The sequence below is a fragment of the Pseudophryne corroboree genome, chromosome 10 (genome assembly GCF_028390025.1).
Source record: "Pseudophryne corroboree isolate aPseCor3 chromosome 10, aPseCor3.hap2, whole genome shotgun sequence".
NCBI classification, from domain to species: Eukaryota; Metazoa; Chordata; class Amphibia; order Anura; family Myobatrachidae; genus Pseudophryne; species Pseudophryne corroboree.
This window is the reverse complement of record NC_086453.1, coordinates 93,706,090-93,728,601: the sequence shown is the minus strand read 5'-3', so window position 1 is coordinate 93,728,601 and position 22,512 is coordinate 93,706,090. Positions and strand designations below refer to the sequence as shown.

Here is a 22,512-nt window from a genome sequence, read left to right as displayed (position 1 = left end):
CTATACCTGTGGTGCGCCTCTTTTTTTCTTTGCATCATGTGCTGTTTGGGGACAATTTTTTGAAGTGCCATCCTGTCTTGACACTGCAGTGCCACTCCTAGATGGGCCAGGTGTTTGTGTCGGCCACTTGTGTTGTGTCGCTTAGCTTAGTCACACAGCGACCTTGGTGCGCCTCTTTTTTTCTTTGCATCATGTGCTGTTTGGGGACAATTTTTTTGAAGTGCCATCCTGTCTTGACACTGCAGTGCCACTCCTAGATGGGCCAGGTGTTTGTGTCGGCCACTTGTGTTGTGTCGCTTAGCTTAGTCACACAGCGACCTTGGTGCGCCTCTTTTTTTCTTTGCATCATGTGCTGTTTGGGGACAATTTTTTTGAAGTGCCATCCTGTCTTGACACTGCAGTGCCACTCCTAGATGGGCCAGGTGTTTGTGTCGGCCACTTGTGTCGCTTAGCTTAGTCACACAGCGACATTGGTGCGCCTCTTTTTTTCTTTGCATCATGTGCTGTTTGGGGACAATTTATTTGAAGTGCCATCCTGTCTGACACTGCAGTGCCAATCCTAGATGGGCCAGGTGTTTGTGTCGGCCACTTGGGTCGCTTAGCTTAGTCATCCAGCGACCTCGGTGCAAATTTTAGGATTAAAAATAATATTGTGAGGTGTGAGGTGTTCAGAATAGACTGAAAATGAGTGGAAATTATGGTTATTGAGGTTAATAATACTATGGGATCAAAATGACCCCCAAATTCTATGATTTAAGCTGTTTTTGAGGGGTTTTTGAAAAAACACCCGAATCCAAAACACACCCGAATCCGACAAAAAATTTTCAGGGAGGTTTTGCCAAAATGCGTCCGAATCCAAAACACGGCCGCGGAACCGAATCCAAAACCAAAACACAAAACCCGAAAAATGTCCGGTGCACATCACTAGTTTAAGGCTGCTAAGCACTCCATGGGAATAGCTCTAGGGACATATTTATTATTTCGTATCTCACCTATAATTTGCGAAAATACATCATTATCAGTAAATGTAAGTCTCCTTAGAATTTATTACTGTGCTATTGAAGGAGTTTTTGCAAAAAATCTACTTCAAGCTGTCAGAATTGCATACCTAACAGTAGTTGATTGTGGTTCCAACGTCTGAAATGGGAAATGCAGTAGTTCTGAATTTAGCAAATGTACTCTATATAATTTCTTTCTGATTTCAGCACTTTAAAGCTAACATCCTGGGAGCGGGATCGGCGGGATCCCGCGATTTCGAACCAAAAACGGCCGGGATTCAATCCTGGGATTGGAAGATCCAATCCCATGGATTGAGGGATCAGCGTTGAGCGTCCTTAGGATGCTCAGACGCTGCCCGGCTTCCTCCTCCCGGCTCCCCAGCGCAGTGTGACATGCAGTGAGAGGTCACGCTGCGCCGTCACCCACCGCCAGGAGAGTGAAGCGGATGTGTCCCACCCGCCCGGCCTGGTGCTTTGGTGAGTTATATGTGAGAGGCGGAACAGGGTGAGGGGGGTGGCCACACAGGGAAATGGCAATCCCGGGTATCCCGGGATTGACCATTTTTCAATCCCGATACCCGGGATTGAAAAAATGGCCCGAGATCGGCCACCCTAGCTAACGCCATCTTCAGATGGCGTTATCCGAGGCTCACCTCCATTTTACAAGGCAGAGAACAATCTTCTCAGGTTCCTCCCTGTGCTCCTCTACTATCTGGCTTTCCCTCCAGAACTGCAGAAACAAGTCACCTGCACTGATCCATCCAAATACCACTCTGAGGGGCAGATGTACTAAACTTCGGAGACGGAGAGTGATAAAGTGGAGAGAGATAAAGTACCAGCCAATTAGCTCCTAACTGCCATGTTACAGGCTTTGTTTGAAAAATTAGTTAGGAGCTGATTGTTTGGTACCTTATCTCTCTCCACTTTATCACTCTCCACTGTATGGTGCATCTACATAAGGCCCAATATATTTGGAAAAAAAAAAAAAAAGTGTTAAGATCAGAGCTGAGGAGATGACATTTATACACATATAATACTTGGCTGCAGAAATGTTGCTTCTTATCTACTTCACATTGATTAGAATGTGAAACTAGTCAATGTTTGCTTCTTAGGGAAGTTATGGGGCATGGGTATCACCATACAAGAAGTGAGGCAGCTGCATGCCTGCTGATCATGACTAATAGTGATAAGGCATGGCTCTGTCTGGCATGTATTTATCACTCCCTGACCCTTCTCTTCTCAGCAATCCCAGGGTTAAGTCTGAAGAGAGAATAAATTGCTCATTAGACTTCGCCCCCTCCAACCTTATGCCGATCATGTGTCTGCCTCTAGCCTCAAGGTGCAATAGTGCAACCCTCGCTTCTCACTGCCTGCAGCTTATATAAAGAGACGGGGCGGAGGTGAGACTATTACCTCTGACAAGGTGAGGGAGATGGATAGAGGATGGAGAGAGGGGACTATGGAAGGAACACTTATAGAATAAGTGTATAGGAAGTCATATATAAGAGATAGATAGATAGATAGATAGATAGATAGATAGATAGATAGATAGATAGATAGATAAATAGATAGATAGATAGATAGATAGATAGATAGATAGATAGATAGATAGACAGACACACACTAGAAGAAGAAAGGACTTTGCTGAACTTGGGAGGAGGTGATACTGGCCACGAGTTTGGACATGTTGTCCCATTGTATGCAGTATTTGTGTGGTTGCCCTCTGGAAATCAGGATGTCAGGATGTTGGGTCAGTCTTCTGTTCATCTTCATTAACAATTCTTTCTTTATTAGGATCATAAACCATGAAGTTGACTGTTCTTCTGCTGACGATTGGGCTCCTGGCAGGTAAACTTTTTAACAATGGGGTACTTGTTCACCAGGGGTACTTACTGTGAAATTTAAGGGTACATTTGGGGGTTCTTTAAACATTTTCTGTAATGGTGGGACATGACATCCAGGTGATAATAGGACACGTGTGCTGTGATTTGGAGCTTTCTGTAATTTTGGTAAATTAATATGCCATAACATAATCTGATTCAAGATATCTATCTATCTATCTATCTATCTATCTATCTATCTATCTATCTATCTATCTATCTATCTATCTCTCGATTGTATGTAACTCACTCTATCTATCTATCTATCTATCTATCTATCTATCTATCTATCTATCTATCTATCTATCTATTGTATGTAACTCTATCTATCTATCTATCTATCTATCTATCTATCTATCTATTTATCTATTGTATGTAACGCACTCTATCTATCTATCTATCTATCTATCTATCTATCTATCTATCTATCTATCTATCTATCTATCGTAACTCAGCGCTCTCTCTCTCCGTCTATCTATTGTATGTATATCTATTTTTTTTTACCTGCATGTTTGTGGCCCCTGATATGGAGACCCCGCTCTTGACTGTAAAGGAAATACTTGTAGAACGTAGAATTATTTACATCTGTGATACGATTGTGCTTATTAGCGTCACGCCACTCATGTCAGTGCACCATAGTGTTACTGTAATCATCTAAGGTTGCTTACTGATCTTCTCCAACAGGGGCCCAGGCTCGGTCATTCTTCAAAGATGCACCTAAGACAAAATGGGAGTCTGCCCTGGATAGTTTCTGGCAGACACTCAACAAAGTGGAGGAGGCGGCAGATGATGCCACATCAAAGATGAGAGACTCTGAGCTTGGCAAAGAACTTGAGTAAGTGAAGGCACAGAGACAGGTGGAATATGCGAAATGTTCAGAGGTTCTTCTGCATAATTGTACTTTCAAAACGTCCTGCTTGACATCAGGTACAGATGTAGCCATGCTCATCTTACTGCAATGCGGCATGTTGTATCACGGCATGCTGCGTGGCGTACCAGGGGATCACTGGCTGCAAATAGTCACTGTTTGGCATGCCATGCAGCAAGCCGTGTTTCAGCATGCTGCATCGCAGCAAAGATGAACATGGCTACATCTGTATATAAGATGGTGGACCAAATTTTGGTGCTGAAGGCAGTAGCTGTATGCAGTCCCTAGCAATACCCCAAAGACACTGACCTATTAACTTGTACAAACCATTAACCTTTCTGTACTAACACCTATATAGATCTGCTTCTCCTGCCCCATGACACATACTGTACATAGTAACATATTTTGCACATCATTCATCATTATGGTGCATGTTTATTAAAGCAAATTCCCGTGAATTTCCCCAAAATAACTGTTATCCCAAAAACTAGAGCCTCCTTAGGGTGTATGGAGAGGGTTCTGCTGCAGAAACTGGAGTTATGGGCTGTGGTTCCTGCATTTTCAATCTTAAAAGCAGCCCGTCAGAGGTCTCTGTGGGGCTGCTAAATTGTGATATTTACCAAGCGTGTGTTACCAGCAGCTAATGCTATCTTCAGATGGCATTAGCTCATAGGGGTATATTCAATAACTGTTGGAAGCTGCCGTCTTGTTGGAAAGACGGCAGCTTCCAACAGATTTTGGTTGGAAGGGGTTCTGACCTATTCAAAAAATGCTTTCTAGCCGCTGATCCGCGTGCTTCTGGCGGAAATGCGGTCAAATCCAACAGGTTTTGGTCCCCTTTCCGACAAACTCAATCCGACTTGAAAACAAGTCGGATTGAAGTGAGGAGACGGGGAGCGCTGTGGCAGGCTACGGGGATGAGAGGTTCCTTGCCTGGCCGTCCCCCAGCCAGGCACCTCTCTCCATGCAGCGCCTCCCCCCGCCACAGACATCACTCTCCTCAGGCGCTGGCAGCTCCCCCTGCCGCCATCCAGCTCCCCACACTGCCCGCCACAGTCCGGCTCCCGCCGCCGTCATCTGCCGCCCGCCGCCGTCACCTACCCCCACCAGCCGCCGTTGTCTGCTCTCCCCACCGCCGCTGTCAGCGCACCCAGCAGCTGACAGCAGCGGCATAACAGCACCCCGGGTACAACCAAATCCGACAGTCGGATTTGGCCGGCCATTGAAAAGGGGTTGTCAGATCCATTCCGACAAATGCATGTCGGAATGGATCCGACTTTTATTGAATACACCCCATAGTATCCTTCAAGCTACTGTATTGTGTTTTTTTACCAGAGAGGGATCCTTTGGACCCATTTGTGCTCCAGATGGGCATTCTGCTTCCCAGAGCCAAACCCGGGAAACAATGTGATAGCGGTAGTTAGCAATCTAATTTCAGCTGTAAGCCAAGACAGAACTTTCTCACTAGCTCTGCCCTGGCACCTTCCCCGTTGCGCAGCTATAATGGGTGCAGCGTGTGCAGTGCCCACCGTACACGCTGCACTCATGTGTTCAATATTTACCTCTCCAGTGTCCTGCATTGGTAGCACTGCAAAGTCACAGTGAAAATGGCGCAATGGCATTTTCCTGGCATTTTGCGGATATGCAATAGGGAAGAGTCTATTAGTGAACACCAATAATAGAGAGGCGGCTGGACATGGGCCCACTCCTATCTTAGTACACCCTGCCACGTGCATTGCTTACATTCTTGTGAAAATAATCATTTTCGTAATGTGAACTTAGTTGAAATTATCACTTCACGACCGCATAAAAATGCAGATTGTGATAAATATGCCTCTTAATAAAACAAAAACATCTGAATTAGTTTAAGATATTTCTTGAATGTCTGTAGCTGGTTTGCAGTGAAGTAAAACTACTGCTTCTATTTCTAATCCAGTTGCTTAAGTAAAAATAAAATGATGTTGATTAAAAGCCACCATTAAAGGTCAGTAGAAAAAAAAAGTCAATTTTCATCCTCTGTAAAATGAATTCAAGTCACCAGTGCTATTTAGCTTTCATTGCACTCAATTTGCTGACTGAACACTGCGATGAATGTGATAAAGGAATGAGTGGACAGGACAGGACCTGCGCACATTCCCAGGATTACATGTATATGTGTGACAGTAGCCTGTGGATAAGTAATAAAGTATGTGCAGTGTGATTGTTCTTGACAGCTCTTGTAACAGCTGTCCGCTATACGCTTTTACATGTACCTGGAACTGCTCCTAATAATTTGAATACCAAATTATCACCAACAGTAACCCGGTGAAACAACTGCCTTAGTTTGCTGATAATCATCATCATCAACATCATCAACATTATAATATTAATAATAATAATAATAATAATAATTTCTCTGACGTCCTAGTGGATGCTGGGGACTCCATAAGGACCATGGGGGGGGGGGGGGTAGCGGCTCCGCAGGAGACTGGGCACAAATAGAAAGCTTTAGTACTACCTGGTGTGCACTGGCTCCTCCCCCTATGACCCTCCTCCAAGCCTCAGTTAGATTTTTGTGCCCGAACGAGAAGGGTGCACACTAGGGGCTCTCCTGAGCTTCTTAGTGAAAGTTTTAGTTTAGGTTTTTTATTTTCAGTGAGACCTGCTGGCAACAGGCTCACTGCATCGAGGGACTAAGGGGAGAAGAAGCGAACTCACCTGCATGCAGAGTGGATTGGGCTTCTTGGCTACTGGACACCATTAGCTCCAGAGGGACAGCTCACAGGCTCAGTCTTGGAGCTCGGTCCCGGAGCCGCGCCGCCGGCCCCCTTACAGAGCCAGAAGCAAGAAGAGTCCGGCAAATCGGCGGCAGAAGACATCCTGTCTTCCACAAGGTAGCGCACAGCACTGCAGCTGTGCGCCATTGCTTCTCAGCACACTTCACACTCCGGTCACTGAGGGTGCAGGGCGCTAGGGGGGGGCGCCCTGAGCAGCAATAAAAACACCTTGGCTGGCTAAAAATACATCACATATAGCTCCTGGGCTATATGGATGAATTTTAACCCCTGCCAGAATACACAGAAAAACGGGAGATAAGGCCGCCGAGAAGGGGGCGGAGCCTATCTCCTCAGCACACTGGCGCCATTTTCCCTCACAGCTCCGTTGGAGGGAAGCTCCCTGGCTCTCCCCTGCAGTCACTACACTACAGAAAGGGTTAAAAAAGAGAGGGGGGCACTAATTAGGCGCAGTATTAAAAATACAGCAGCTATAAGGGGAAAAACACTTATATAAGGTTATCCCTGTATATATATAGCGCTCTGGTGTGTGCTGGCAAACTCTCCCTCTGTCTCCCCAAAGGGCTAGTGGGGTCCTGTCCTCTATCAGAGCATTCCCTGTGTGTGTGCTGTGTGTCGGTACGTTTGTGTCGACATGTATGAGGAGGAAAATGATGTGGAGACGGAGAAAATTGCCTGTAATAGTGATGTCACCCCCTAGGGGGTCGACACCTGAGTGGATGAACTGTTGGAAGGAATTACGTGACCGTGTCAGCTCTGTATAAAAGACAGTGGTTGACATGAGACAGCCGGCTACTCAGCTTGTGCCTGTCCAGACGTCTCATAGGCCGTCAGGGGCTCTAAAGCGCCCGTTACCTCAGATGGCAGATACAGACGCCGACACGGATACTGACTCCAGTGTCGACGGTGAAGAGACAAATGTGACTTCCAGTAGGGCCACACGTTACATGATTGAGGCAATGAAAAATGTTTTACACATTTCTGATAATACGAGTACCACCAAAAAGGGGTATTATGTTCGGTGAGGAAAAACTGCCTGTAGTTTTCCTGAATCTGAGAAATTAAATGAGGTGTGATGATGCGTGGGTTTCCCCCGATAACAACTGATAAGTTCTAAAATGTTATTGGCATTATATCCTTTCCCGCCAGAGGTTAGGGTGCGTTGGGAAACACCCCCTAGGGTGGGTAAAGCGCTCACACACTTGTAAGAACAAGGGGGGTAATTCCAAGTTGATCGCAGCAGGATTTTTGTTAGCAATTGGGCAAAACCATGTGCACTGCAGGGGAGGCAGATATAACATGTGCAGAGAGAGTTAGATTTGGGTGTGGTGTGTTCAATCTGCAATCTAATTTGCAGTGTAAAAATAAAGCAGCCAGTATTTACCCTGCACAGAAATAAAATAACCCACCCAAATCTAACTCTTTCTGCACATGTTATATCTGCCTCCCCTGCAGTGCACATGGTTTTGCCCAATTGCTATCAAAAATCCTGCTGCGATCAACTTGGAATTACCCCCAAGGGCTCTATCCTCTCCTGAGATGGCCGCCCTTAAGGATCCTGCTGATAGAAAGCAGGAGGGTATCCTAAAATGTATTTACACACATACTGGTGTTATACTGCGACCAGCAATCGCCTCAGCCAGGATGTGCAGTGCTGGGTTGGCGTGGTCGGATTCCCTGACTGAAAATATTGATACCCTAGATAGGGACAGTATATTATTGCCTATAGAGCATTTAAAAGATGCATTTCTATATATGCGTGATGCACAGCGGAATATTTGCCGACTGGCATCAAGTGTAAGTGCGTTGTCCATTTCTGCCAGAAGAGGGTTATGGACACGACAGTGGTCAGGTGATGCGGATTCCAAACGGCATTTGGAAGTATTGCCTTAAAAAGGGGAGGAGTTATTTGGGGTCGGTCTTTCAGACCTGGTGGCCACGGCAACAGCTGGGAAATCCACGTTTGTACCCCAGGTCGCCTCTCAACATAAGAAGACGCCGTATTATCAGGCGCAGTCCTTTCGTTCCCAGAAGGGCAAGCGGGCAAAAGGTTCCTCATTTCTGCCCGTGACAGAGGGAGAGGAAAAAGGCTGCAGAAATCAGCCAGTTCCCAGGAACAGAAGCCCTCTCCCGCCTCTGCCAAACCCTCAGCATGACGCTGGGGCTTTACAAGCAGACTCAAGCACGGTGGGGGCCCGTCTCAATGAATTTCAGCGCGCAGTGGGCTCACTCGCAAGTAGACCCCTGGATCCTTCAGGTGATATCTCAGGGGTACAAATTGGAATTCGAGACGTCTCCCCCTCGCCGTTTTCCTAAAGTCGGCTTTACCGACGTCTCCCTCTGACTGGGAGGCAGTTTTGGAAGCCATTCACAAGCTGTATTCCCAGCAGGTGATAATCAAGGTACCCCTCCTGCAACAGGGAACGGGGTATTATTCCACACTGTTGTGGTACCGAAGCCGGACGGCTCGGTGAGACCGATTCTAAATCTAAAATCTTTGAACACTTACATACGGAGGTTCAAATTCAAGATGGAGTCACTCAGAGCAGTGATTGCGAACCTGGAAGAAGGGGACTACATGATGTCTCGGGACATCAAGGATGCTTACCTTCATGTCCCAATTTACCCTTCTCACCAAGGGTACCTCAGGTTTGTGGTACAGAACTGTCACTATCAGTTTCAGACGCTGCCGTTTGGATGGTCCACGGCACCCCGGGTCTTTACCAAGGTAACGGCCGAAATGATGATACTCCTTCGAAGGAAGGGAGTTTTAGTTATCCCTTACTTGGACGATCTCCTGATAAGGGTAAGATCCAGAGAACAGTTGGAGGTCGGTGTAGCACTATCTCAGGTAGTGTTGCGGCAGCACGGTTGGATTCTCAATATTCCAAAATCGCAGCTGGTTCCGACGACTCGTTTTCTGTTCCTAGGGATGATCCTGGACACAGTCCAGAAAAAGGTGTTTCTCCCGGAGGAGAAAGCCAGGGAGTTATCCGAACTAGTCAGGAACCTCCTAAAACCGAGCCAAGTCTCAGTGCGTCAATGCACAAGGGTTCTGGGAAAAATGGTGGCTTCCTACGAAGCAATCCCATTCGGCAGATTCCACTCAAGAACTTTCCAGTGGGACCTGCTGGACAAATGGTCCGGGTCGCATCTTCAGATGCATCAGCGGATAACCCTGTCACCAAGGACAAGGGTGTCCCTCCTGTGGTGGTTGCAGAGTGCTCATCTTCTAGAGGGCCGCAGATTCGGCATTCAGGACTGGGTCCTGGTGACCACGGATGCCAGCCTGCGAGGCTGGGGAGCAGTCACACAGGGAAGGAATTTCCAGGGCTTATGGTCAAGCCTGGAGACATCACTTCACATAAATATCCTGAAGCTAAGGGCCATTTACAATGCTCTAAGCTTAGCAAGACCTCTGCTTCAAGGTCAGCCGGTGTTGATCCAGTCGGACAACATCACGGCAGTCACCCACGTAAACAGACAGGGTGGCACAAGAAGCAGGAGGGCAATGGCAGAAGCTGCAAGGATTCTTCGCTGGGCGGAAAATCATGTGATAGCACTGTCAGCAGTGTTCATTCCGGGAATGGACAACTGGGAAGCAGACTTCCTCAGCAGACGCTCTGGTAACACCGTGGGTGTACCGGTCAGTGTATGTGTTCCATCCTCTGCCTCTCATACACAAGGTACTGAGAATTATAAGATGGAGAGGAGTAAGCACTATATTCGTGGCTCCGGATTGGCCAAGAAGGACTTGGTAACCGGAACTTCAAGAGATGCTCACGGAGGATCCGTGGCCTCTACCTCTAAGAAGGGACCTGCTCCAGCAAGGACCCTGTCTGTTCCAAGACTTACCGCGGCTGCGTTTGACGGCATGGCGGTTGAACGCCGGATCCTGAAGGAAAAAGGCATTCCGGATGAAGTCATCCTTATCCTGATCAAAGCCAGGAAGGATGTAACCGCAAAACATTATCACCGCATTTGGCGAAAATATGTTGCGTGGTGCGAGGCCAGTAAGGCCCGACGGAGGAATTTCAACTGGGTCGATTCCTACATTTCCTGCAAACAGGAGTGTCTATGGGCCTGAAATTGGGGTCCATTAAGGTTCAAATTTCGGCCCTGTCAATTTTCTTCCAAAAAGAACTAGCTTCAGTCCCTGAAGTTCAGACGTTTGTAAAAGGGGTACTGTATATACAGCCTCCTTTTTGTGCCTCCAGTGGCACCTTGGGATCTCAATGTAGTTTTTGGGTTCCAAAAGTCACATTGGGTTGAACCACTTAAATCTGTGGAGTTAAAATATCTCACATGGAAGGTGGTCATGCTGTTGGCCCTGGCCTTGGCCAGGCGCGGGTCAGAATTGGCGGCTTTATCCTGTAAAAGCCCTTATCTGATTTTCCATTCGGACAGGGCGGAATTGAGGACTCGTCCTCAGTTTCTCCCTAAGGTGGTTTCAGCGTTTCACCTGAACCAACCTATGGTGGTGCCTGCGGCTACTAGGGACTTGGAGGACTCCAAGTTGCTAGACGTTGTCAGGGCCCTGAAAATTTATGTTTCCAGGACGGCTGGAGTCAGAAAATCTGACTCGCTGTTTATCCTGTATGCACCCAACAAGCTGGGTGCTCCTGCTTCTAAGCAGACTATTGCTCGTTGGATTTGTAGTACAATTCAGCTTGCACATTCTGTGGCAGGCCTGCCACAGCCAAAAATCTGTAAATGCCCACTCCACAAGGGAGGTGGGCTCATCTTGGGCGGCTGCCCGAGGGGTCTCGGCTTTACAACTTTGCCGAGCAGCTACTTGGTCAGGAGCAAATACGTTTGTAAAATTCTACAAATTTGATACCCTGGCTGAGGAGGACCTGGAGTTCTCTCAATTGGTGCTGCAGAGTCATCCGCACTCTCCCGCCCGTTTGGGAGCTTTGGTATAATCCCCATGGTCCTTACGGAGTCCCCAGCATTCACTAGGACGTCAGAGAAAATAAGAATTTACTTACCGATAATTCTATTTCTCGTAGTCCGTAGTGGATGCTGGGCGCCCATCCCAAGTGCGGATTGTCTGCAATACTGGTACATAGTTATTGTTACCAAAAAATCGGGTTATTGCTGTAGTGAGCCATCTTTTCTAGAGGCTCCTCTGTTATCATGCTGTTAACTGGGTTTAGATCACAAGTTATTCGGTGTGATTGGTGTGGCTGGTATGAGTCTTACCCGGGATTCAAAATCCTTCCTTATTGTGTACGCTCGTCCGGGCACAGTATCCTAACTGAGGCTTGGAGGAGGGTCATAGGGGGAGGAGCCAGTGCACACCAGGTAGTACTAAAGCTTTCTATTTGTGCCCAGTCTCCTGCGGAGCCGCTACCCCCCCCATGGTCCTTACGGAGTCCCCAGCATCCACTACGGACTACGAGAAATAGAATTATCGGTAAGTAAATTCTTATTAATAATAATAATAATTTTATATAGCGCTTTTCTACAAAAGTACTCAAAGCACTTTGTAGAAATCATGACCATACTAAAGACATTTAGATTTGCATAATATACAGAAAACATGCACATAAGGTGAGGCAGCCATTTTGGGGCATCAGTGCTAAGGATTATCCTTCCTTCCTGCTGAAGGTACCAGGTGAGGCAGCCATCTTGGCCTCACATAGGTTACACTGGGCAGAATAGGCAATCACAAGGGAGCGCTTATATAAAAATATATTTGTCACAGACAATTTATTAAATAGCATAAATTTAGCAATAGATATGAATAAAATGCTTTCAATATAAAAACAATATTAAACACTGCTGATAATATGCCACACTACAGCACGTGATTGCCAACTATGACCAAGACTATTTGCTGGTTGTACTCCAGTGGAGCACTATTTGAACTGCATCTATTCTGTGGACCATATGATTGGTATGCTAGTTAGCAATTATATAAGCACTCCCTTGTGATTGCCTATTCTGCCCAGTGTAACCTATGTAGTGATACTTTATATCATATATAGTTTATCTTGATTTTGAGTACTACAGAATACTCATATGGGAGCTGCTATACTATAATAATCCCTAAAGGTGACCAAAAGATCAGTCTTGCACCTGATTTTATAATTATATATCTTTATAATTGTTATCTGTCACAGAATAGGCAATGCCTGAATGATATGACACTAGCCTTACAAAATAATCAGATCCATGCCTTGTTCAACATATAGCCGTGCGTACCAGGCCTACTTATATTACAGTGTGCGAGATAAGCAATGCATGAAAATAAGACATACAAATGTAAAAATAACAAGATATCAGGTGTTTAAATAGTTCCAGGAGTTGCTCATCCTGCCCACAAAAGTACCAGGTAAGGCAGCCATTTGAAGTATATATATATATGTAACTGAATGTTGCAGTGGGCAGGATGAGAAATTTGTTGAAGTGAGGAATCAAAGAACAGAGGAAATAAAAACTACATATCAAAAAACAAAACCCCAAATTAGGAAACATGGAAGCACCCAGAAGGGGACAGGGATAGATGGTAAATAAAGGGGCAGGGGACTATAGGGTTCACTCTGACCCGTATGCACGCTGCAGTTTGTCGCAGCGGTGCGAACGGGTCAAAATTGCGCATGCGCGGCGGATGCATTGCGTACGCCTGACGTTACTGGGCAGTGACGCCCCTAGCGGAAGAAGTGATCGCAGCAGCGATTGCAAGAAGACTGATAGGCGGGAGGCGTTCCGGGGCATCAACTGACCGTTTTCAAGGCGTGGTGAGGCGACGCAGGAGTGTCCAGACGTTTGAAGGGCCGATGTCTCACGTCAATTCCGGGACCTTCGTCGCTGGATCCGTCGCACAGGGTAAGTAAGTCTGACCCTGTTCTTCTTTTGTGCAAATCTTTTTTTGCATAGCAAGGCTGTACTAGCGTTCGCAGCCTTGCTATGCAAAAAATCCCTCCCCATAGGCGGCGTCTAGATGATCGCACGGGCTGCAAAAAGTAGCTTAGTGCGATCAACTCGGAATGATCCCCTATGATGGTGTAGTATGGAGAGATATGGGTAGCATTCAGCATATTGCAGGTAGAAGCTCATGTTAACAACAGATTAATAACAAAGGTGACATACTGCAAAATGGGTGGGGGCAGATTGCAGTGATAGTAGTAATAATAATAATAATATTACACAATGTTATGCAATAATGGGTAGAATTAGCAGGGGAAGTTGCAGGAGGGTGGCGTAGTAGCATGCACGAGGTTCAGTGCTTGAGAGTAATCCAAAATTAAGTACAAATCCAGTTCAAACTCCAATCACAACTCCTCATGTATCAGAGGGTGGTCTTCAGTATGCCGGCAGTCGGGATCCCGGCGCACAGTATATCGGCGCAAAGCATACGACAGCAGGCATACGACACTTATTCTCCCTCGTGGGGGTCCACGACCCCCCTGGAGGGAGAATAAAATATCGTGGCGCGCATAGCGCGCCACCGTTCCCGCAGCGTGGCGAGCGCGCAAGGGGCTCATTTGCGCTCGCCACACTATCGGTATGCCGGCGGTCGGGATACCGGCACCGGTATGCTGGTCGCCGGGAGCCCGTCCGCCGGCATACCATACTACACCCGTATTAGATGACAAGACTAGATTTGAAATAGAATGTTGGATTGCAGTATATTGCTTTAGGGGTCAGTATTTACTAAGCCTTGGGTGGAGATAATGTGGACGGTGATAAAGTACCAGCCAATCAGCTCCTAACTTTCATTTTTCAAACACAGCCTGTGGCATGGCAGTTAGGAGCCGATTGGCTGGTACTTTATCTCCGTCGATTTTATCTCCATCCAAGGCTTAGTAAATAGACCCCTTAGTCTTGCAACCATGGTAACGTACACTGGCCTTGCACTTTTGTGTGGCTGTTTTATACTTTAAAAAACACCTTCATTTATTCATTCCTTGGTTATCCTTTAACTACATTTAATTTCATCTTCTATATCCTGTCCCATCTAACAGCAGCCAGGTAAAAACACACCTAAGTAGCACCTAGAACACCCTATACCTTGGTAAATTGGTTCTAGCCTAGTGCTAGAGCCGGCCCTGGCTACCTGTCATCAGCATAGACCATCAGTATCGCACTGTACTTAATATTTATTAGATTAAACAGAGGGGCCAATTACGAAGCACAAAGCAACATAGGCACTGTGCTAAATTGGTGTTGGCATTGCCATGCGCCACGATTTACACAAGTGCCAGAATGTATGGGTTTACCAATCATGCTGGTGGTATTTGCAAAGGAGAAGGCGTTGGCATGGGCTGATTGGAGGAGTTGGGTGGACTGAGGGCATTCCCTTCAAAATGGAGGAAAGGGCCCTGTTATACGGACTTCCTTGCTGTGACTGGCAAACATGAACATTTTCACTCCACAAAAGGAATTGTGCACCAGCTCAGTGCTAGCGATCTTTAGGGCACATTCTACACTTCAATGGGACATGATTTCTGCCTTCATATGGCATTTCTAGGCACACTCTGAGCAATGCAAATGGGATTAATTCCCACTGACCAGAGTGTTGTCACTTGACGCGTTTTGCTAGTAATTTGCAGTTTTATCTCAAATTAGCAGTGAAACTCATCAGTTGACAACACTCTGCTCAGTGGGCTTTAATCCTAGGAGCTCCTGTAGTACTGCCCGGACCTTTGCTTACCATTTTGGGACTCCCAGCAAGTCTACTGTGGAATAAGGGCCAAAATGTCTTCTGCTGGCACCCCACTGCTCATTTGGACCATCACCAAGTTAGACCCTATAAGAACTGCCACTAAACCAATCATTATTTACCATAAAGTGGACTGACGACCCAATAGGGCTTTAATGCCCTTTAGATAAAAAAATTGTCCAGTATTGTACCTTTCAGGACTACAATTTATATACCCAGATACTGAAAATATACACTGACCATTGTGGATTGCTCAGAACCTTACAGTCAATTATTATTATTATTACATTTTATTTATAAGGCGCCACATGTGTTTCGCAGCGCCGTACAAAGGACAGTACAGGGAGACAAAACATAGCATTACAGTAAATAAATAACAGAAATAGAGTACAGGTAACATAGAGCGCCACACATTCTCAAGACATAATACAGCTAAGATGTAAGTAGTGAGGGAGTGATCATCTTACTACAGGTTGAGTCTCCCTTATCCAAAATGCTTGGGACCAGAGGTATTTTGGATATGGGATTTTCCGTATTTTGGAATAATTGCATACCATAATGAGATATCATGGTGATGGGACCTAAATCTAAGCACAGAATGCATTTACGTTACATATACACCTTATACACCTCGCCTGAAGGTCATTTTAGCCAATATTTTTTGTAACTTTGTGCATTAAACAAAGTGTGTGTACATTCACACAATTCATTTATGTTTCATATACACCTTATACACACAGCCTGAAGGTCATTTAATACAATATGTTTAATAACTTTGTGTATTAAACAAAGTTTGTGTACATTGAGCCATCAGAAAACAAAGGTTTCACTATCTCACTCTCACTCAAAAAAGTCCGTATTTCGGAATATTCCGTATTTCGGAATATTTGGATATGGGATACTCAACCTGTACTAGAGGATGGTGGCCATAGATGGAGATGAGCCTTTACTAGCAGGGTAAAGATGGTCTTTGAGTAGGGGAGAGCTGCAGGTGAAATGTGTCGAGACGAGGGCTTAGATAAGAAGAGGAAAGAGGGCCCTGCTCTGAAGAGCTAACAATCTAGTGGGGAGGGGCGACAGACAGATGACATGAGGTGCAGGCAAGCTGGAGTTAGCCTGATGTCAGTATGCAAGCAAAGCTGTGATGTTCACGGCATGAGGCAGGGGGGTGGAAGCGCGGCTTCAGGACTGGGTTATGCATGTCAATGTGATCTTATGTTATCAAACCCTCCTAATTGTTAGTAAGAGTATTGACAAACATTGCTAATATTTTTACTTCTGCCTTATGGATGAAAAGAAACAGACCTATCTTTTCACAATATAATAAGTATTTGCAGCTCCATTGTGTCAAGAAAGTGGAACACCAGTAATGGTGTCTGAATGACAAGTCCTATTGTAGCGAATGGAGAAGTGAGGAGAACGAGAACATGGATTAGTTACATATTACTAGCCAGATACATGATGGGTTCAGTAATCAGGTCATACTGTAAGCAGACAAGAACAACTTTAATAGACACTTGTTTTTTTTCACCAGATTACGCCAGAACGTTTTATAAGAATAATTCTTCTATCAAATTAGTTCTCTTTATTATTATTACTACAGTACTGATTAAGAAGATGTGAGTTGTTCTCTTTTTTAAAACTACAACATGATTTGAAAAATAACTTGATTTAATACTATGGGGGAGAAGTGGGAGAGATGTGTCAAACCTTGGAGAGAAATAGAGTGGAGAGAGGTACAGAACCAGCCAATCAGCTTCTAGCTGTCATGTTACAGGATGTGTTTAAAAAATGACAGTTAGGAGTTTATTGGTCAGTACAGGGCAGCCATGGGGGTGGGGGGGGACTGCGAGTCCCAGGCCCTTATAGAGAGGGGGGCCTGCCCCTGTGGCTCTTACCGGCAATACCTGGAGAGCTGCACAGGTAGTGCAACAACAGTGGGCTGATGTGCAGGGAGGACTTAAAACAAGCCTTCCCTGCGCATCAGATCTGTGAATCGTTCCTGCTGGTCCGCAATGCTCCACCTACATGTAACGTCATGTGTGGCATCACATAGTGGTGGAGGGGTGTGGCAGAGTCTTATTTTTATTAGTGGGCGGGCCCTGTCTATTTTGTCGGCCCCACAATTTCTTATGGCAGCCCTGGGTTGGTACTTTAGCTTCCAACACTTTGGGCTAAATGCGTTTTGTAGAGTGATAAAATGAGGAGAGAAAAAGTACCAGCCAATCAGCTCCTAACTGCCATGTCACATGCTCTGTTTTAAAAATGGCAGTAAGGAGCTGGTTGGCTGGTACTTTTTCTCTCTCAATTTTATCACTCGCGACCAAGCGATGACACATCAATCCCATAATCTCCAAGGTTTGATACATCTCCCCCTGCAAAGCCTGACACGTCAATAAAATATATTACAAATATGATACAGTTGGCAGTATAGGATAAAAAAAATGGTTAGGTGCACACACCAGATTTTAGTTTCTGCCTCCTTTCCATTCTGGTTAATCACTGGAGAATGGGACAGAGTCTCATATAGGGAGCCCTGATCTCTATAGATTTGTGGACATTATCATATGGGTGTTTTATTGAATCAAATATTGGTTGAGGAGGTGGGAGAGTGGAGCATGTACAACTGTCACCTGTCCTGGCTCTTTCATCGTCAAAGCACCCATGTGCTCGACCGGTCCTTTAACCTATAGAGACCAATAAGCAATGATTGAGAGTGTCCGACATGCCTGCCAAAACCCGGGACAAAGAGGAGATACTAATAAAAAGGTTTAAAATGGACCTACCACTTCAATAATCTAATTGATATACATGTAAAACAGCGCTGCCATCCCAACGGGGAGATGTATCAAGCAAGAGAGATAAAGTACCAACCAATTATTTTACAGACTGTTTTTGAAAAATGACAGGAGCCGATTGGTTGGTACTTTATTGCTCTCCAATACCTGATACATCACCCCCAAAGCACGTTTTGTTTTGTCTGAGATCACAGAGGGGAATATGTATTAAGCCTTGAAAGTGATAAAGTGGAGAGAGATAAAGTACCAGCCAATCAGCTCCTAACTGCCTTGTTACAGGCTGTGTTTAAAAAATGTCAGTTAGGAGCTGGTTGGCTGGTAGTTTATCACTCTCCACTTATCACTGACTGTCTTCCGAGAGAGAGAGAACGAGAGCGAGAGAGAAAGAGAGAGTGAGAGAGAGAACGAGAGAGAGAGAGAGAGAGATGACTGCGTCTGCCTGCAGGAAGATAGCAATATATTTATCAGAGTCAGCACTTCACTTGCAGAAACTAGATTCATATGGAATGTTATACAGCCGGCATCAGTCAGGACATGACATGTGTATACCTGTGTGTGGCTCATGGACATCTCATGGCTGCTTATGAGGTTTCAGTCAGATATTTCACCTGAGAGCCACCTGCCACTGTAATCCCAATCAGCACTTTTGTGCCCAGCCTCATCCTATTTATTCATTGATTCATGTGTTAGCAGATATTTGCATCATCATTTTGGTGACAATCCTCTTGTTAGCATGTAGTACTGATTTACTGAGGAGTATCCTTTTTTCCCCTGCTGATTGAAACCCTTTTCACTTTCATTTATCCAATCAAATCAGGAAAAAAAAACGGCAAGAGCAGTTGCATGCTGGGTTACTCACACGACTATACAGCAGGAGGGATTATTCTAGTTTACTGAAAAAACAAATCTGCCCTCTCATTGGTTGAATGATAATAATTAAATTTTTTGGGGACAAACAAACTTACAGTAATTCAAAGTCAAACCCATTAAACAGACTCCAAACCATATGGAATCCCTATATCAGGAACATAAGGAACGTGCAACTTTGATTACTTATTGGCGGCCTTTCTTATTTGGCAAAGCGGGGCTACACCTTATCTGGAGAAAACAAACAGGCAGTAGAATCAACTTATCAAACTAAGGGGCCCTACACACTGGCCGACCCGCCGCTGAGCTGCCCGACGGCGGATACGGCCGACGAGTGACCCGGCGGCGGGGGGACAGTGACGGGGGGAGTGAAGTTTCTTCACTCCCCCCGTCACGCGGCTCCATAGAACTGCAGGCAAATATGGACGAGATCGTCCATATTGGCCTGCATGCACAGCCGACGGGGGACCAGCGATGAACGAGCGCGGGACCGCGCATCGTTCATCGCTGGAGCCTCCACACTGAAAGATATGAACGAGTTCTCGTTCATTTATGAACGAGATCGTTCATATCTTTCAAAAAATCGGCCAGTGTGTAGGGCCTATAAGAAGGACTTTTAATTTTTTCCCTGTGGCACCTGCAACAGTAATACTTCACCTCACCTGGTGAGAAGGCACCACAGGATCCGAAATTATTGTGTTTCTCCCCAGGCCTCAATAAAGTCATTCGGTGGGATGTAATGGAGTCCCTAAGCCTTGTAAAGTGATAGCCCCTTTAAAAAAAAAAAGTCTGATATAGGGTGGCATCCCACCGACTATCTTTATTTTGTATTAAGAATGATAAACCTCACCTGTTTGTTTTTCATTCATGCTCCTGTTTTTGTTGAAAAATATTTCACAATTTAATACAGAAAATTGAAGGGGAAAAAAAAAGAGCTGTAACAGCTAGCGAAACCCTTTTCTCCACTTGAGAACTAAGTGATACCTCTAAAAAAAAAACAACTTGATGTGAATTGAGAACTTGCTAAACTCATATGAATAGCAAAAGCAACGGTGACTCTCTTACTGTGGAATAATGCAAATCTAATGGTTGGAAGAGGCGGTAACACAAACTCAACGAGAGTAGATACTGTTTGCACGCACGCACGCACGCAAACAACACACACACTTTAAAATTCAAATAATTGTTATTTTATCAATATTGTTTGACAATAAAATACATTTCCAGATGTATGATCTAGATACAGCTGGCTTTATATATCACTTCCAAGCATTGAGCCTAAGAGTACTATGAGACCATAGCAAACATAAAAAAGGACAGGTATTTGCGTATTATTTTGTTTTCATTTTTTAATACATTTTTGAATACTAACATAGCACTGAGAAATTCAAACTCATCATTAAGTAGAACAATACTAATGGTGGTATTTATCAAAGCTTGGAAAGAGATAAAAAATACCAACCAATCAACTCCTAGCTGACATTTTTCATACACAAACTATAAAATGACAGGAGTTAATTGGTTAGTACTGTCTCTCTATACTTTATCTCTCTCCAACCTTTGATAAATACCCCTAGATATTGCATTGCAAGTTGATTTTAATGCACCAATAAATGTAAAAAAAAAAACAGAAATACAAAACTAAATAAACATTATTCACATTTAGAGATGTAAAAGTTTCTACACCTTGATAAAATTTGAGGTCATATACATATAGGAGACACTATTTTGTTGTTAATTTTTTAAACATGTACCTTTAAGTTCCTTATTAATATCTCTATGTCATTATGTTTTTTAGTGGACTTATCAAAGAAACAATGCAGGAATTAAGTAATTACGCAGATGACCTAAAGAGTAAAGTTGGACCTATGGCTCAAGATGCCCAACAACGTTTCACTGATGAGATTTCTGCTCTGGCTGATAAGCTAAAGGAAGACATGGAGGACACAAAGTCCAGAGCCATCCAATACTCAGGAGACCTGCGTTCCATGTTTGATCAGAACATTGAGGATGTCCAGGGAAAAGTCAGCATGTACATGAAGAAGTTGAAGAAACGTCTTGCCAAGGACAGCGAAGACCTCAAGAGCAAGCTCAACCAGTATGGTGAAGAACTCGGCAAGAACACTCAAGAAAAGGTGGAAAATATCCGTAAAACAATTGAGCCCTATGTGACCAATCTAAAGAAAAAGGGACAGGAACGGCTCCAATCTCTGAAAGACGCTATGGATGAACAAGGGAAACAACTCAGGGATAGATTCTCCTCCGTATCCAAAGATGTCCAAACCAAGGTTAAAAAGATGGCTGCTGATGCAAAGAGTAGCATAGATAAGTTATCAGAGCAGATGCGCAAGTGGTTCAACCCCCCCATTGACAACCTGCGTAACCAGCTTCAAAATCTTGCAAAGAGCCTGCAGCTTAAGAAAGCATAAAAGGTTTGTCAGTTTTCCTGTATATAGCGCCCCACTCCTAACTTGTCCAGTGTAACAGTTCTGTGAATAGCTGCCAATCTAAGAACAAGAGCTTGCAATCCAAGTAAAGTTATATCGATAGAACATAACATTTACGAGCAGCCGCTTCATCTTCATTTTAAATCATGCCTTGGAGAAGCAGAGCATTTACATTGATGATTTGCAGTAGGGTCAGGCCTACGTGGACAGAAGTCTAGAGTCCTTTGTAGCTAAAGGAATGGGACAAGTATTCCAGTCTCCTACTAAGCTCTAAATCAATGAAAACCTGCTATTTTCGAGAGGCCAGGGGAACAGTATAGTTATCACAAGACCAAACACTGATTATCAGTGTTTTGACACCCAAGTGAACATCTGCAGTTCCATCCAGTCACCTGGGGGGCAAAGAAGAAGTAATAAATTGCACAAACAGCTGAAGTAATGGCATCAACACTTTGTTCTCTATATAGTGCCTTCAGCAATACTTATGGCCCTTCTGATGTATTGCAAAGTAACAATGCAGCCTGTTTCTATCTGCTGTTTCACAGTATATCCTCCTTATTAGTACAGCACTGGCTGTGCACGGAACTTTACCATATCCAGCAAGTATTTCTTCTACTGTGTCATTTTCCAGCTATGTCTCTTTATATTGTCTTATGTGTTTTTGTAATGACTGTCCGTGTATTATCCTCAGGTTTGTTTATATGGAACTCATAGACTGCCTGTCAGCTGTGCAAAATATATATTTTTGTCAACTACAATCAATATATTTTAAATAAAGGGAACGGCTGATAGTTTTGTTGTGTACAGAAGTTCTAATTATTGGCACCAGGGGCGTAGCCAGAACTTTGTGGGCCCCATAGCAAAATTTTGAAGGGGCCCCCATCTCAATGCTTCCAGAGAGACAATTCTCTGCTGCAGATGTTATTTTTATGCCCGATAATAGTGCCCTAGTTAATTTTCTGAGCCATAGTTGAGCCTTATTTAATGTTATGCCCCATAGTAGTGCCCTAGTTTCTTTTATGAATTGTAGTAGTGCTTAAGTTCACCCTATTGTCACATTTCAGAGCTGCCAGTACACATTATGCCGCACAGTACCCCCAATTCACATTATGGTATATAGTGCTCCCCAGTCATATTGTGCCGCATTATTACAGTGGCCCAGTTAATATTCAGTGCTGTAACTAGGCATTTTAGTGCTGTGTGCAAGAA

At 44.6% G+C, this 22,512-nt stretch overlaps 1 protein-coding gene across 2 annotated transcripts; it reads left to right on the top strand.

Annotated features, from left to right (window-relative positions):
- The first annotated feature begins 2,299 nt into the window (after positions 1-2,299).
- On the top strand, positions 2,300-22,097 carry APOE (apolipoprotein E). Of its 2 annotated transcripts, none has more exons than XM_063942598.1 (4): positions 2,300-2,421; positions 2,793-2,846; positions 3,563-3,713; positions 20,655-22,097. In XM_063942598.1, exons 2-4 carry the CDS (start codon positions 2,804-2,806, stop codon positions 21,283-21,285), a joined length of 825 nt encoding a protein of 274 aa, XP_063798668.1. In that variant the 5' UTR covers positions 2,300-2,421; positions 2,793-2,803; the 3' UTR covers positions 21,286-22,097. The 2 variants fall into 2 exon arrangements, with proteins under 2 accessions (XP_063798668.1, XP_063798669.1); XM_063942599.1 differs by having other exon boundaries at positions 2,303-2,398.
- The last annotated feature ends 415 nt before the right edge of the window (positions 22,098-22,512 follow it).

What these genes read in the sequence shown, in the direction of transcription:
- APOE (XM_063942598.1), top strand. Translation starts at nt 2,804, where the DNA reads ATGAAGTTGACTGTTCTTCTGCTGACGATTGGGCTCCTGGCAG. An exon ending in GACGATTGGGCTCCTGGCAG is followed by an intron (nt 2,847 to 3,562) that starts GTAAACTTTTTA and finishes CTTCTCCAACAG; the next exon opens with GGGCCCAGGCTCGGTCATTC. An exon ending in GAGCTTGGCAAAGAACTTGA is followed by an intron (nt 3,714 to 20,654) that starts GTAAGTGAAGGC and finishes TATGTTTTTTAG; the next exon opens with TGGACTTATCAAAGAAACAA.